Source organism: Podarcis filfolensis (assembly GCF_964270895.1).
Source record: "Podarcis filfolensis genome assembly, chromosome: 10".
In the NCBI taxonomy this organism is placed as follows: Eukaryota; Metazoa; Chordata; class Lepidosauria; order Squamata; family Lacertidae; genus Podarcis; species Podarcis filfolensis.
In genome coordinates, this window is record NC_139612.1 from 59686385 (window position 1) to 59702994 (window position 16610).

Genomic DNA, 16610 nt, shown 5'->3' on the forward strand with positions numbered 1-16610 from the left:
CTGGAGCAGCCAGGCCAGGGACAAAGTGCAGAAGGCAGGCTCTAGATAAGGAGGGCAAGGATGTGATCAGCACCACGGAGAGCTCAGCGTGCATCTGAGTGCCAAACAAGCAAAACTTGAATATTGCTCCAACAACTATTAAACTCTTGACTGAGTCTTAAGGAGGGATTTGACTCCCTTTGGGCTGTTGGCTCCACCCCTATAGGGAACGAGAGTGCCACCCTTAAAGGAGCCTGGCTTGATTTAAAGGTGGTGGCTTCTGAGATGGTGCCCTTGGGTAGTGGAGCTACTTCTTCAGGCATAAGGGTGGGCTGCTCTTTCTAGTGATGTGAGTTTTGAGAAGGCAGGAGGTGTTGATGAATGATTCTGAAGCTGAATCAACAGAATTATAGCGTCCCAATCAAGGGAAGTAACAGTACCACTCTATTCTGTCATGGTCAGGCCATGTCTGGAGTATGGTTTCCAGTTCTGGGTGCCACAATTTAAGAAGGATATTGACAAGCTAGAAAGTGTGCAGAGAAGGGCAACCAAGATGATCAAGGGTCTGGAAACCAAGCCTTATGAGGAACGGTTGAAGGAGCTGGGTATGTTTAGCCTAGTAAAGAGGAGACTGAGATAGCCATCTTCAAAAATCTAAAGGGATGTCACATGGAGGATGGAGCAAGCTTGCTTTCTCCTGCTCCAGAGGGCAGGAGCCAAACCAATAGTTACAAGAAGTTACAAGGAAGGAGGTTTTGGCTAAAGATCAGGAATAACTTTCTGACAGTAAGAGCTGTTCAACAGTGAAACGGACTCCATCGGAAGGTGGTGGACTCTCCTTCCTTGGGGTTTTTTAAGCAGAGGTTGGAATGTCATCTGTCATGGATGCTATAGTTGAGATTCCTGCATTGCAAGGGGGCTGGACTTGGGGCCACTCCCAACAATACAATTCTATGATCGTCTTCCTGGGTGGAGTGATGGTCTCTGTCTGTAGTCTCTTCCAGTGAGGAGGGTGGAACTGAAGCTCTGGCTCTTGGGGACTCTTGGATGATCTGCCAGCTAAGATGTGGTCAGGTCCAGACTTACTAAGTGCCCTGGGGATGGGATCATATCAGGAAACCTCACTGGGGTCTTGTGAAACCTCCCTCATAAAAATAGAGTTCAATTTGCTCATGCAATACTTTCATATCCTTTTTTTATTATTAAAAAAGTGGGATTCATGGATTATAGCAAGTTCTGACAACAAATAACTGCTTCAAAACAGACTATGAAAACTACCTACCTACCTACCTACCTACCAGTAGGGACAGGGTTGTTTAGAGGCAGGGCTCCACTTTCACAGGGTCAAGGAGACAAAATTGGCAGGAGGACTCAAAGGGGGCAGCAGAATATATCCAAGACCAAAATAAGTCCACTGTGACCCTTGGTTTCACCAGGGGAAATGACTTGCCTAATGTGAAAGTCTGACCCAAACACCCATGAATGGTTTCATTACTGTGAGTATTATGAAGCTGCAACTAGGTAGCCAATGTGCTACAAACCTAAAGGGAAAACATGCATGAGGATCATTGTTGGAGAGTCTTCTCCAGGTTCATCCATCTGAGGTAGTGAGGTGGGCCTTCTTAATGGTGACACCCCAGCCATGGAACGCTCTCCTCAGAGATGCTTGCCTGGGCCCTATGATCTTTCCTCGCTTTTTGCTCTCCTGGGCCTTTTAATTAGAGCTATTGTGGCTTGCCCCCATGCTGGGTTTTCAATGCTGCTTTATTAAGCCTATGCTGCTTCACGAAGTATCATGCTAATTTTTGGACTCATGCCGTTTCTGCATTGTTTTACCTGATTGCTGGTGAGTGCATTCATATTGCTTTAAATTTGTGAACCACCCAGAGGACATGGTTAATTGGGCAGTATATAAAACACCAATCAACCCACAGACAAATGGAAACTGATCAGCACCGCAGAAATTCCAGAACACTCCAACAACATGCTTCACACCACACAGTGCAAACAAAACATGGAAACAATCTAGGCCTGCTGTTTGATATATGTTGTGACTTTGCAATTCCCTCTGCTTGATAGATCGCAGCATGAGGACTGCTGACTCATTTCCCCGAACATGCTTACACACCTCTGAAGGATTAGTTTCTCTGGGTTTTTTGGTAGAAATGTGCTGATCTTGTCCAGATAGTTATTAAGGATTTCCTGGGCCTGCTCAAAAATTTATATCCCTTCCCAAACTAACCACACTCCATACAGGATCCTACCAAGTTGCAGGTTTTTTTAAAAACACACACACGGGAGGCTCCCACCCTAACAAGCTGTGGACCCCCTCCTCAGTTCCTTATGGCCTTCAATTACCTCAACACTCCATAGTCAAAGCCAAAAAAACCCCACCCCATGCCTCAAATGCAATTTAAAGTACAAGTATTATCCTAAATGATGTGGAGCTCAGGCACCCAGGGACCAAATTAGATGTCACATACTATTGCCTGTAACCTGAAAAGAACAGGAACAACAAAAGCAGTTTGGGTTGGAGGAACAGTTCTGAGGGAAGGTAGTGATTAAATCATTTCTGCACTCAAAATCACCCTCCTGAGGTGCTTTTCTCCCTGTGAGAGGAAAATATACAGGTACAGTTCTCTGCTCAAACGTACCATCTTTGGGAGTGTGCTGTGTGCCCTTTAAATCTTAAGGACCTATTAGTCCCTGTATGCTATGGTTGTCAAGGAAAGAATCTACTCAGATCACCTCTTCAGGGCCTTTTCTGTGGTGGCTGTGGCTCCTGTAGCAGTCCTTGCCAAGGCAGGTCAGGGATTATGGGAGTTGTAGTCATAGGTTCCTCACTTCTTTTATAGAAACTAGCTAGAGTGTTGTATACTGTCCACTGCTATTGCTGAGATTGCAGATGGAACTGTTAAAATTCTTGTTAATGTTTTTTTTAATGGTTTCTATGCTGTTCTGAATTATTATTGCCCCTTTGTGAGGAGCCCTGAGGACCTTGGTTGAGGAGAAAGCTAAGGACACCAAAAGAAGAAGATGATGAAGATGAAGGTGAAGGTGATGAGAAAGAAGAAATACGGCCAACTCTCCACTGCACAACTATTGAAAATAGTCAAAGTACACACTGTAGTTTCACAAGAGACAAAGGCTGAGTCTGATCAAGCGTAATCAATGCTTGCCCAGATTATTATTATCTCTATCCAACTTTCCAGGAACTAGGGCTAGAATTCTCCTGAAACCAGTAATTCAAGACCTTCCCAATGTTTCCATCAGCCTTTATTGCTACATTACAATTTGTATAAGTCAGTATCTTAGCCTCTGAATAATGAATGGTAAATAATGGAAAATCTTCATTATCCTATTAAAGGCTTTAGCTTTTGGCTCAGACAATACAACTGAAAACGACGCAATTTCAAGGGAAGATCAGACAGGTTTAGCTGGAGCATGAAACTATGGTTTAGTTCAGGAACAGAGAGGAATATTGCTGTATTCTAAGAAGCGAAAAGGAACAGCAAACCTAAACCTCATGAACAATATGGGTTCCTTTAGAAATCTAGAAAAAAATTGCAGTTGTTATTGTTTTATTATTAATAATAATTACCCGCCCTCCACCTTTAAGATCACAGAGTGGGTTACAGCAATTAAAACCCAGTATTAAAAACAGTTTAAAAAAATGTCCAGTCACAGAAATAAGGTGGGCCCAAAAATTCTGCATCTCAAGTGACAAAAGTCAGGTGCATCTAAAGGACTTTCCTCTGTACAAAGTCATCTGTACATATCATACACAAGTCATTGTCTGCTACAGTGTCAGGGTCAATGAGAGGGTGGAGAGATAGCTGTGTGTTTTATTTGAAACACTCAGTTTTACTGAATCCTTATTTGCTTCTGATTTTAGCAGCAAAAAGGAAGGCGCTTTGTGGCAAAGTGCACCATCAATTACAAAACTTGTTCCCAAACCTTCAAAACGCAAAAAGAATCTTCAAAGCACTCAGTGGCTACACATGGCATCTAGAGAATGTTTTCTATACAGTCAAAGCTTCATATGTTCACCTCAAACCAGCCAGAAAACCATCAGTCCACACACATGCAATGCAAAATTTGAGAAAAGGTCAGGGTTCAAGCTTACAGAGGGGAAATGGGGTGGGGGAATGTCAAGGAGGAAGTGGCAGCGGAAAAGGGGTGCGGAACACAACCCTACCTTAAATAATTCAAATTCCCTCTTTGGCATCAACAGCTAGCGATATAGAACAAGCATTTGAAATTATTTGAAACGCAAATAAATCCACAAGCAGACTTTGAATCTAAATAATGCAGACAAATGGAGGACTTAAATATATTGAAAGTCAACTCTTTAAAGGGGCAGAATCTGCTCCACACGAGGAAGAATCAAGTCAGCTTGTAAATAAAAGGTGAAGTGAATCTGTATTGCATTTGCAGGATAATCTACTGTGCTCTGAAACTGACACTCACAAACGCCATTTAATACAGAGATTAAACGAGCTGTCAGGATGGAGTCCTGCTGCAGCCCGGCGGTTTAACAAGTCCGCTGAGGAATCCAGGGAAGATGCGTATTTAGAGTTGGAGTTGCAGGATGGTTGTTCATCCAGATGTTGTTACACTCCTAGCAGTTAGCCTAGCTTTGTTTGGGGGGGCACCCTTGCTTGTTCTTCTGCCCTGATGGCACCATTACCAGGCTGATCTCTGCCTGACGGAAAGCTCTCCACCTGACCTGTTTGACTCTCTTCCGCAACCGCCACGCTGAGATAGAACTGGCTTTGCCAGACTCCCAGAGTGAGCTTGCTTCGCCTGGCGTTCCTGGGGTATCATTCTACAGACTGGCCTGAGCCTTTCCCCTCTGGGGAAAAGCCTCACCCCCTTTTTCCTGCAAGAAGCATCTACAGAACAGGGGATACATACCTGTATGGTGTGCATATACGACGGCTCTGCACTGCCGCTTTCCTGAGATCGGAGAGGCTCCAAGATGTTGTTTGGCACGAATCCTGTGACCCCGCTGGCGTTTTGGACTTTCCACCACTGCTTCCTGTCGTCAAGAACCTGGAGCAAAGCAAACGTGGTCATAAGGAAATGGGAAGTCAGCTCGTCACCTACATGATAGGGAAAAAAACAGGGCACTCCCTTACCCTAGAACAGAATATTGCCCACCATGGTCTATTCTGCCTAGCAACCGTGCTCCACACAGGGCTCTTCCATCACCTGCAATCTGATTCATCTAAATGGATTGAACCCGGGGTCTTCTGCAGGTTCTCTTCAGCATTATAAAAAGGATTCTGAATATTCTTACATTTCCAAATACAGCTACAACGGACTAGGCTTTTCCTGTAATTCGCACGTTACAAGCAGTCACAACATGTGACATGCCCAGTGATATATTTGCAGACCGACTGAAAGTGTTTTGAGGATTATATTAAAAAACTGATTTAAACAAACCTATGTTTACAGCAAGGTTTTATATGCTTGCAAGGAACCACAGGGTTTCCTGGGGAAACAGTTTCAAAGCTGCACACCTAAAATGCAGTTTTTAATCAGCTGACAGCCTCCGTGGTAGGCGTTCTCTGCTTTAGGAGGGTCCAGAGAAGAGTGGATCCTGTGGCTCTGCATGCAGGAGGTCCAGGGTGGGGGACCTGTGCCCCTCCAGATGTTGCTAGACTACAACTCCCATCATCCCTGACCATTGGCCATGCTGGTGGGAGCTGGAGTCGAAGAAAGTCTGCAGGGTCATAAGTCCCCCCAGCATCTCCTTCTGTTCTAATGCTGTCAATTCTCTGAATGCTTCCAGGGGAAAAAAGCATGCAGCTGAACTAATCACATTAAATGCAAATTTCCCTAAGCTCTACAGAAACTTTTAGCGACATGATTCAAGAAGCGTGCCGCACAGAGCAGAAAATTACCGGGTAAGGGGAAAGGTCAAAACAAGCGCTGCATTACCTCTAAAATGTCATCCTTCAAGACAGAAAGTTCACTCTGGTTTCTTCCCACGAAGTCGTACTTGGTTTTGGCATACTTCTTGGTTGGGGTTTTATGCGCCTCATAATTTCTACAAAGCAAAAAGAGGCCAAACGTTATCCGGCTCCTTTTGCAGGGAAGCCTAGCTGAGAACAGTGAAGCAGCAAGCCCTGCCTGCCGGCAAATATCATTAGCAACGATGATTTGCCCAGAATTTACTGCCATGCCATGCAATAAGGCATCCGTCACAGCAGCAAAAAAATAGCTGGCAATGGACAATAATACCATTAACCACTGAAGCAGCTGTAAATATGAATTGGATTTATGACAGCAGCTGGGCATTCCGTTTTGAAAAGCGTTTGCAGATGAGCACTGCAGGTGTATTCAACTTGCAGAACATTGCATCGCATTTAAAGCACAACAATTCACCCCAAAGTGGGGGAAAACAAGAAATGTGTAACCATTTGCAAATTGTTGAGGGAAAATCTCCAATAAGCCAGAAGCTAAGGGACACTGGCTTAGCTGGAGCATGAAAGCTGGTGCTTTCGAACTGCTAGGTTGGCAGGAGCAGGGACCGAGCAACGGGCGCTCACCCCGTTGCAGGGATTCGAACCGCCGACCTTCTGATTGGCAAGTCCTAGGCTCTGTGGTTTAACCCACAGCGCCATCTGCGTTTGTCAGTCTTTGGATTGTTAGCCTGACACTATTGTCCCCATGGTTTTGAGCGTGGGCCAAAGGCAAGCCCAGGTTGAAGGAGCAAGACATTCCTTCGTCAACAAAATAAAAATAAAAATACGATGTCTGTCAGAAGCTATGCATTGTATTTTCTTTTTTGAAAAACATTCTTATTTTAAAAGTTTAGCACATTACACTTCACAGCCCTGACTCTAAATGCCATCTGTCCTCAGCCTTCCGGAACAGGGAGGTGGAAAAAAGCTTTAAAAACCCCCCGAGAGGAATACTACTCCTAATAAATCAGTCACAAGCACAAAGTAAAGGGAACCCAACACATAATGAGAAATGGAATGCAATGGTTGTGCAACAGAAGGTGCCGACGGCACATCACAGAGGCAGGAAACGAGTTTTCATCACCATCCATCCATTGTAAACTACTGATTCTGAGCACACCTTTTGGGTACACTCCAGTAGCTACCTCGTATTTTTTGGTTAGCTGTGGAGAACTGTTCCAGTTTACTTGAAGAGGGGAGCAGAAGGAGAACAGAGAGTTGACTGACCCTCACTTATCCAAAATGCTCTTGACTTTGTCGCAATAGCCAATTATCTTTTGCAGATGTGGGCCAATATAAGCAACACCCCCATTTTCTTCACTCTTTGGTAATAACTCTGCGTTCTTCCTCACCCATCCGAAACCATTTGGATAAATGAGGTTCCCAGCATTGAGATGTGAAGATATGTGCCTGAAGGTAAGCACTTTGCTTTGGCGAGATGGAAAGAGCCATAAGTAACACAGTCCAAATAATCAGCAATCCTGATCACCCATTTCACATGTAGCATTTGGTACTCACAACAAGAAGCCATATGGTTATCTAAAAAGAACCCTGTAAGTATTTGTAGGTGTTTGCTGGTTTTGCCAAATGAGGAGCTCACCTGGGAAACCAGGTTGAGCCCAGGTCATGGTCTGAAGGCAGAGGATGCAACCAGCTTGATGAAGCTAAGCAAGCCTGAATTTTATCAATGCCTGGTTGGGAATTCTGTGTATCCTGCCTTGGGCTTCATGATGGAAGGAAGGTTGGATATCAAATGTGTGTGCACGCATACATGTTGTATGTACCTAAATAAATACACATTAAGACACAAAAGTGGTGGCAAGCCAGGGATAGTTTATTACAAAAAGTATTCAAATGGTAGTATAGATTAGCTTGATTCTCCTCCAGACAGGGGCAGCTAGAGAGCTGTGACAGTCTCAGTTTTGCACCTTTTAGAAGTCAGCGGGAAAGGAGGAGAATGGGGATAAAATTAGACTTAGTTGGCACTGCCTCTCTCATTGGCTCTGGCGCCACCTACTGGTGGGCTCCCTGGCTTCTGCCCCATCAGCCCCAAAGGGGACCAGCCACCACTATCTTCAGCTGTTGCACCAAGCAATTAATATGTTCCATTAGCCGGGAGGGAGGAAATTTTAACTCAGAGAGAGACACACAGAGACAGACAGATTGGGGGATGGGGAGAGACAAGAGATGCTTTGGTTTGGTGGCTTTGATATGTTGCAAGTTGCCCACAGGCAACATTACAGCCTAAGGCAGAATGTGGAGTCCTGGGCACATTCATGCACCTGCTTCTTAATACTTCCCATCACCTGAAAAGTTACCCTATTATGGCTAATTTCCAGGGGACACAAAAAGGGAGAGGGAGAAATGGTTCCTTTGCAAAACAAAGCACTCTAAGAATGAGTAGTAATTAACAAGGGATTGTAAAACTACCTGGGCGACAAGGAATTGATGGACTGATTTGAAGAGGTGGCTGCCTACCATACATTTGGTCTGGGAAGAGATGAAGTACCGTATTTTTCGCTCCATAAGACGCACTTTTTTTCTTTCTAAAAAGTAAGGGGAAATGTCTGTGTATCTTATGGAGCAAATGTGTGGTCCCTGGAGCCAAATTGCCCAGAAGCAAAAAACAGATCATGTTTTTTCTTGGTTTTTTTTTTTGAAAGAGGGAAGTGGGTGTTGAAACAAAGCCTCTGATAGTTTGCCGATCGGGAGCGAGATAAGGGATGCTAGCAAGAAAGGAAGCTGCCTGGAAGTGGGGAGGTAAAAGCTCATGGATCCTCAGGATTTTTGCATTGCGTCACCCCAAATTCACCATCAGATCACATAGCATGTCCATGGCTACAGCCTGCACCAAAAAAAATTACACACCCACTGTTGTGTGGCACAAAAACGTGGTTACAAAGCACGGATCCACATGGATACTCAGGATTTTTGCATTGGGCTACCCCAAACTCACCGTCAAATCACATGTCTGTGGCCACAGCATGAACCACAAAAATCATACATCCACTGTTTCGTTCAAAATATTTTTTTCTTGTTTTCCTCCTCTAAAAACTAGGTGTGTCTTATGGTCAGGTGCGTCTTATGGAGTGAAAAATACGGTAAGTGGCTTTCAGCCCTAAACCTGAGACTACTTGGACCAGGTGACGTGTGCTTAAGATGGGGGGCACAAACAGGTAACACCCAAGCCTCGTAACCAGTGAAAATGGTTAGGGATTCATGAGCCAGTCCAGAATTCAGAGACTTCCACCCATAGGCTATGAGCCTCTTCTCACGTTGATTCAGCAGTGTGGCAGCCAGTCCATGTAACCAGACCCCAGGCAACTGCAGGGAACATCTCTCTCCTGTATTTATTTTGATGAAGGCTACAGCAAGATCACATTTTTTAAAAATGGACATGCCACTGTTGACCTTGGCCGCAGACAACAAGGGAATGGGTTGTTTGGAAGTGTAATAACGTTCCGGGCTCCAATTCAGAGCATACGACTCAATTTTTCATCTCTTTTTTGAAAGCAAACATTGATAGTAGTGAATTAGGACATAATTTGTCAGAGGCCCCTCAGAAAAAGAAGAGTAAAAGCAGAGTAAAAGAGGTTTTAGATATTAGCTCTAACACAGAGAGAGGACTGTCTACTTCTAGAACCAATGGAGAGAAGTAGAAGTAAAGAGGCAGGCACCCTCCACCCTAAAACTGGACAGTTCTCCACAGCTGTGCACATGACATCCACTGAAATGTTACCTATCTACATGTCGGCTAACAGTTTGCTTAAAAGCGGCTACAGCTGCCCCCTGGTCCGGCAAGGGCCCTCGCTTGTAAGCTGTGTTACTGAATGCGTACCCTTCAGACGGAGGATAATCTGAGATACTGGAATGCTGAAAGAGAGAAAACAAGGAACGCTTGTCAGTCACAGGAAGTCCACAGCTGACTTTCCATTGCACATAATGCACAGCTTCTCTGTGTACTCACACCACTATCGCTGTCTTAATTGTCTTAAAGGCTAATTCACACAACGATGGAAAACCTGGCAGGGCAAAGCCGCCTTGGGGATGCCTTGGGTTCACGCCGGCAGGGTCACAAGCCTGCAACGCATGGAAGATCAGCTCCAGAACACTTTTGCCATGCCTTGCTTCTAGTCTTGGGAGACAGGAGACAGTTCGCCCTGGGCCTTGCTTCCAAGAACGCGAGACAGAGGTTTGAAGGAAGCATCTTTTCATACACGGCGCACAATTCCTTCGTGACTCATATCAGCGCAGAGCTTCCACTTTCACTATTTTCTCTAGTTGATCACAGCCCAGAAGACAACAGAAGCTAAGCAGAGAACATACTGCTGCCGTCTTCCCCAATCTGGTGCCTTCCAGATATTGCAGACTACAACTCCCATCAGCCTCATGGCTATGCTGGCTGGGGCTGATGGGAGCTGTAGTCCAAAATATCTGCAAGGTACCAGGTATGAGAAGTCTCCTACTCTGGTCCCTGTATCCCAGTATGTATTGTCTACACCAGGCATAGGCAAACTCAGCCCTCCAGGTGTTTTGGGACTCCAACTCCCATCATCCCTAGCTAACAGGACCAGTGGTCAGGGATGATGGGAATTGTAGTCCCAAAACACCTGGAGGGCCGAGTTTGCCTATGCCTGGTCTACACCGACACAGAAACATTGAGTCAGATCATTTGCCCATCTAGCTTAGTACTGTCTACACTGACTGGCAGCAGCTTTCCAGGTTTCCATGAGAACTTCAGGAGAGACTGGCCCCTGGCCCATCATGCCCAGCATCTTGTTCTCATGTTGGCCCACCAGGTGCCTGTGGGAAGCTTGCAAGCTGGACCTGAGACAACAGCACTCTCCTCTCCTGTGATTCCCAGCAGCTGATATTCAGAAGTATAATAATAATAATAATAATAATAATAATAATAATAATAATAATAATTCTTTTTTTTTATACCCCACCCTCCCCGGCCAGAGCTGGGCTCAGGGCGGCTAACACCAATAAAATCACAGTAGAAACATATTAGGGAGGGAAAAGGGGGGGGGGACCAATTTAAAATACAGATTAAAATGCAATTTAAAATGCAGCCTCATTTTAAAGTAGCTGATAAATCAAGACCATAAGGGGAGGGAAACATAAGGGTCAGACCGAGCCCAAACCAAAGGCCAGGCGGAACAGCTCTGTCTACAGGCCCTGCAGAAAGATATCAAGTCCCACAGGGCCCTAGTCTCTTGTGACAGAGCGTTCCACCACATCGAGGCCAGTGCTGAAAAGGCCCTTGCCCTAGTTGAAACCAATCTAACCTCCTTGAGACTCGGGACCTCCAAAGTGTTGTTATTTGTGGACCTTTAGGTCCTCTGCAGGGCATACCAGGAGAGGCGGTCCTGCAGGTACGTGGGTCCTAGGCTGCATAGGGCTTTAAAGGTCAAAACCAGCATGCCTCTGACAGTGGACGAAGAACAGGGAGCCTCTCCCATCGCCACCTGGAGACACCTGCGAGGAAACCTGCATACAAAGCAGATGCTCTACCCCCAGGCTATGGCCCCTCCCCAACCTGACTGTCAGTGGCTCTCCAGAAACTCAGGCAGAAGCCTAACCCAGACTCACTACCTGAGCCTTTTAACTGGGATTGTCAGGGACTGAGCCTGGGACACAGCACTGAGCTATGTGGATGCTTCCTGGATCTGCAATATGGATACCAGCTGCTGCAACATCCAACAACAGATGCTACACAATGTACTTGAGAGCACCGAAGTTGCTAAGATCCACCAGCTACCACCTGGCATGTACCACCAGGGATGTGAATTGCAGTCCCTGGTATGACTCCAGTGTGCTGCAAAAGCACAAAATGTCTCTTAATAATTGCAATGGAAACAACTGACACCACCTTGTAGTTCATTACAGTAATTATGCACAAGCAGGAAACCTATTCAAAGTAGCAGGGGCTTTTTTGGGGGGGGGAATGCCAGCAGATGTCTCCACAGCTTAAGCTAGGAATAATTTTCAGGAATCAGAATTTCTGATGTACTTTCCTAGATGTCAGATCAAAGCTTACTTCTCCGGGTTAGGCACTGTAACCATGGCAGCCACAAGTATGCTGTTAACTCGCACTGGGGTGCATTTTTCTGTATTAAAAAAAAAGGATGCCCTGCAGGAAAAAGACAATCTTGTGGGAGTGAGCTCTGAGCTTAGGGTACACAGAAGTTTTTTCGTGCCACTGGCTCACTGGGGGCATGCGACTCCAGTCTGAAAAGGAAACGGAGACTGAAGTTTCTGTGTCAATCTTTTCCACACCTTTCCATCTAAGTAAAAGGTTGCAATCTGTCAGCCCAAATTCAGGGCCTGGAAGATGGGCAGAGTTTGCATGCTCACTTAAGAGTTTTGGAAGGCCTCTAATGTGCACCTAGATGAAGACACCAGAAGCCAACGTCATTCCTTCACAGATTTCTGTTGGATACTGTGAAACATGACCATTTTCTCTTTCTTTCTTTCTTTCTTTCTTTCTTTCTTTCTTTCTTTCTTTCTTTCTTTCTTTCTTTCTGGCAAGACACTGCTCCTGTCTTACTAGGAATCAAGGACTGTCTTCAGTTCCTCTTGCACTACTATTGATTTCTGGACATACTGGTAATGGCCACATTTACATGCCAAGCTAAACCACGGTTTAGTGTGATTTGCACATTCTCCCGCCCCTCTCCCCTTTCAGCATTGGACGATAACTTTGAAAGTGGTTAGTTGTGGGTTTTTTTTGCAGGATCCTGGCATGCCATTGCATGCAAAACAGACACTGTGGTTTATAATAAACTCTGGCTGGTTTCAGAAGCCACCTTCCTAACCCACGGTTTGAAGTCGGCTTGTTTTGAAACATATCAGAATTTGTTCTTAATCAGAACCGCTGGGATCCAGTGAAATTGAGGCTACATACTCTCAAAGGCACCCTCCAATCTATATAGGTGGCAGAGGCATGTCAACTTTAGAAAAACTCGGGCTTGTTTCCAGCATGTCACACTAAATCATGGTTTAGTATGAAATGCGAGGCCACTATATTTTATTCTTTGAAGGGAGAATGCAAAGACGCACTGAGCCTCACGACATTTTCACCACCTGCTGGTTATCAGTATACCTCATCTATGCTAGCAAAGCCAAATGAGTCTGACTTACATTTTATGGCGGGAATTAAAGAGCTTTGTGATTTCTGCCCTTAAAAATAGATGGAACCCAGGCTGCAGTCAGGATTCCTTGCTAGCAGGTGCTGCTAATAAGTGAACAGAATAGCACAGAGTTCTTCATAACTATCTGGTTACTGCCTTCTCACCCAACCCAAATGCCTAGGCGTACCTTAGTGTCCATGAACTGTTAACATCCAAAGTAAATAACCTAAAAAAGCACAGGTTTGTGTTTTTTTACATTCAGAAGCTTTCGTGCGCTTATAAAGAACATTGTTCTTAAATAAATAATAACATCGTTAAGTTACTCCTTCTTCCCCTCTAGGCATCCTGCCATGCTCCCTTCCACCATAGCAAAAATCTAAGATATTGGCAGGTTCATGTAAGTACAAGAGAGAGAGAGAGAGAGAGAGAGAGAGAGAGAGAGAGAGAGAGAGAGAGAGAGAGAGACTTTTTTTTAAAGCCCATCAGCAGGAAACATGGATGGGCAGAACTGTGAGGTTCAGACAGATGGGAGTGTTGAGCAGGGCCAGATTTAGGTTTGATGAGGCCCTAAGCTACTGAAGGTAATGGGGTCTTTTATATGTCCAGCTGTCCTTTGTCAACAACAAATTGTCACTGTTTTTTTGTGTTGAATATATGCTATATGGTACTCTCTTTTGGGGGCCCCAAGAGAGTAAATCTGGCACTGGTGTTGAGCATAGCTGCTGTGGGGCAGAGCGGGAGGGGGCACCAGCTGCTGCTATTAAAAAAAATCAGTTTTTAAAAAATGCACCCACTGGCTCCACCTTGGCTATGGCCCCCAGTCAATATCCATCTTTAAGATGCTTCACAGGTACCTAGTCTTGGATCCATTAGCTTGCCTGCATTTGCAATGGCTGCCACTTTCCCCAAAGGAGTTAGCAGCCAAGGGGTTGAAAGGAGGAAGAAGTAGATGCCAAAGGGAAGAAAGGATGGTGGTGCTTGATATTAGAATTCCTGCTCCATGATTGCAGTCATGGGATTTTTGTCTATCACATGACGGTATATGTTCTGACTCCACAGAGTGGGAAGATCTGGAGTTCCGTTCTGGAGCCTACACTCGAGTAGGACCCTAGCAGAGACACATGCCCGACTGGCACGTTCTCTCCCTCCTGGTCTTTCGTTCGGGCAGAAGAAAGCTCATGAAGCTCCCGAACGAAAGACCAGGAGGGAGAGAACATGCCAGTTGGGCATGTGTCTCTGCCAGGGTCCTACTCGAGTGTAGGCTGAACTCCTGACACTTGTAAACAGCCATAAACAGCCATCGTAGAAGAGCTGTGTGGATCACATCGCCTGCCTGTTTCCCGCTGGCCTGATGCACACAAACCCTCCACGTGGGCTTAGCAGCTGGCGGCGGCCCTCTTCCCTACCTCGGTTGATAACCTTTTCAACTCTTGCTTCCGCTGGTGCTCAGCTACGTTTGCCACCGACTCGGCTAGCTGGTTGAGCTCTTGTTCCTTTGGGGATCCCATGAAGCTCAGAAGAGGGGGCTCCCATCCGTTCCTGAACCGCGGCACGTAGGGTGGGATGAACTGCTCCTTAGGCCACTCTGCTCTGCATTCAAGGAGGAACAGGTTTGAAGACATGACTAGGTTGCCCACTATGAAACAACTCCCCAAATATTACTACTAAATTATGGTTACCAGATTTTTTTCAATGAAGCCTGAGTAGCAACAGGGATGGTGAGGCAAAAGACCCTGGGCCCAAGCACACATGCGCATTATATAAAGGTGCAAAGCCCTTCTTTTGCACCCTGTGAAACATAAATGTGCAGAGTTTTTTAAAAACTGGGCAACGGCCACCTGCCCATGACTCCCGAGCCTCCCCCGATCAGTCACAACAAAGGGGGAAGGGGCAGGAGATCTGTACAGCTGAATGTCCCCGGTTCCTTCGGCAGTGGTGGCAGCAGCGGCAGTCAGCAGCCCAGAGCCAGCCTGGTAGCGCAGTTGGCTCTGGCTGGCAAGCAGCTCCTGAAGCCAGCCAGCCAACTGTGCCACCATGGCTGGCTCTGGGCTGCTGAGGCTGCTGCTGTCACGTTTCCCGGAGACAGATTTGTAAATCTGGGGACATTCCGGGGACGGCATTTCTCCGGGGACATATTTGCAAATCCGGGGACTGTCCCCGGGAACGTCTTGTAACCCTATACTAAATTATCTGAATTCTTGCAGGAAGATTGGGAAGCGACTCTCAACCTATTGGGTGGCTCTTTAAAAGAAGACTGGACAAATTCACGAAGGATAATACTATCAAGGGTTACAAGCCACGATGGCTGTGCTCTCCCTCTACACAGTTGGCTGCAGTAACGCTTCTTACAACCAGTTGCTGGAAGGGAAGGGGAGGGGAGGAGAAGGGAGGGGAGGGGAGGGGAGTGTGCTCTTGTGCTCAGGTCCTGCTTTGCAGGTTTCCCAAAGACATCTGACTAGATGGGCCAGGACTAGATGGGCCATTGCCCTGATCCAGCAGCCTTGTCTTCTGTGATTATGTTCTACTCTCTGCTGCAAAAAATAAGCTTTGCTAAAGCAAGGGAGGGGTTGGGGAGAACAGCTACTAGTCTCAAGAGTAGTTATTTTTTTAAAAAAATCCTGTTATAAAAAACTTATTATTATTATTAAAATTTCTACACCACCCTTCATCCTGAGATCACAGCGCTGTTTATTATAGAGCAACTAATGTACAACTAAGATTCTCAGAATGATGCATCATGTTTATTATATTCCAGTATGCCAAATACAGGGACAGTATGCAACCAGATCATTTCTATTTATGTTTGGCTTTATTGCAATATTGTGTTATATGCTGAACTATGCACCTACGTAAATGTATTATTATTATTATTATTATTATTTAAAAAACTACTCAGACAAAGCTAGGAAACCACAATGCTTTCACTTTTTCAACACTTGTGTTTCCCACAGCGTATCGCTGTCGGCAGCTTCTAACTAGACCGGGATTTCTGGAATCAGTGAAGATATTCCGCTGAGATCAGCTGGCTCTCACTACGTGATGTTACTGCACCAGAAGCAGGATTTTCCTCGCAGGGTTAGAGATGCCTACGCACCATGCATAGAAAGCATCGCCCTGTGGTTTGAATTACTGCCTTTTCACATACAGCTCCCTGAAAGACACTTTATGGTTTCCCTTTTCTCCTTTTTTGGAGGCCATCTCTTATTTATGGGTGTTGTCAGAAATGGATGAAGGTAATAAATGCCATTGAACCAGTCCTAAGAGCACGCAGAATTAATAGGACACCGGTGTAGTTTTTGCTTACTTATAGGCATGGTGGGAAGGTGAGGAGAGGGCAGGGTATTTTAAAAAATAATAGGCATATCTGCTGACAAGTGTCACAGCTAAGGCATAGCTCTGAGCTAGGATAGAGCAAGGGACAGAGAGTGGGTGATTTTCACGAGACTTTGGACTGTATAGAATGGGTAATTTCCCACAAGTCCCTGAATAGGATTGTTAAAATGATCTAAGCTCTTTTGATTTG

The 16610-nt window shown here is 45.4% G+C and overlaps 1 protein-coding gene across 9 annotated transcripts in view; it reads right to left on the reverse strand.

Annotated features, from left to right (window-relative positions):
- EPS8 (EGFR pathway substrate 8, signaling adaptor) overlaps nt 1-16610 on the reverse strand; it is a 137968-nt gene that overhangs the window by 12153 nt on the left and 109205 nt on the right. For 5 of the 9 annotated variants that reach the window (XR_014538751.1, XR_014538753.1, XM_083572697.1 and 2 more), the window contains exons 14-17: nt 14494-14677; nt 9790-9824; nt 5926-6034; nt 4897-5034 (exon numbers count right to left, since the gene is read on the reverse strand). Coding sequence is in view for 6 of the 9 variants with exons in the window: in XM_083572697.1 (XP_083428823.1) it covers nt 4897-5034; nt 5926-6034; nt 9790-9824; nt 14494-14677 (466 nt within the window). In the remaining 3 variants the exon portion in view is untranslated. Of the gene's footprint in view, nt 1-4896; nt 5035-5925; nt 6035-9690; nt 9825-14493; nt 14678-16610 lie in introns of all 9 variants that reach the window. The other 4 variants (XR_014538752.1, XM_083572694.1, XM_083572696.1 and 1 more) reach the window with 1 other exon arrangement.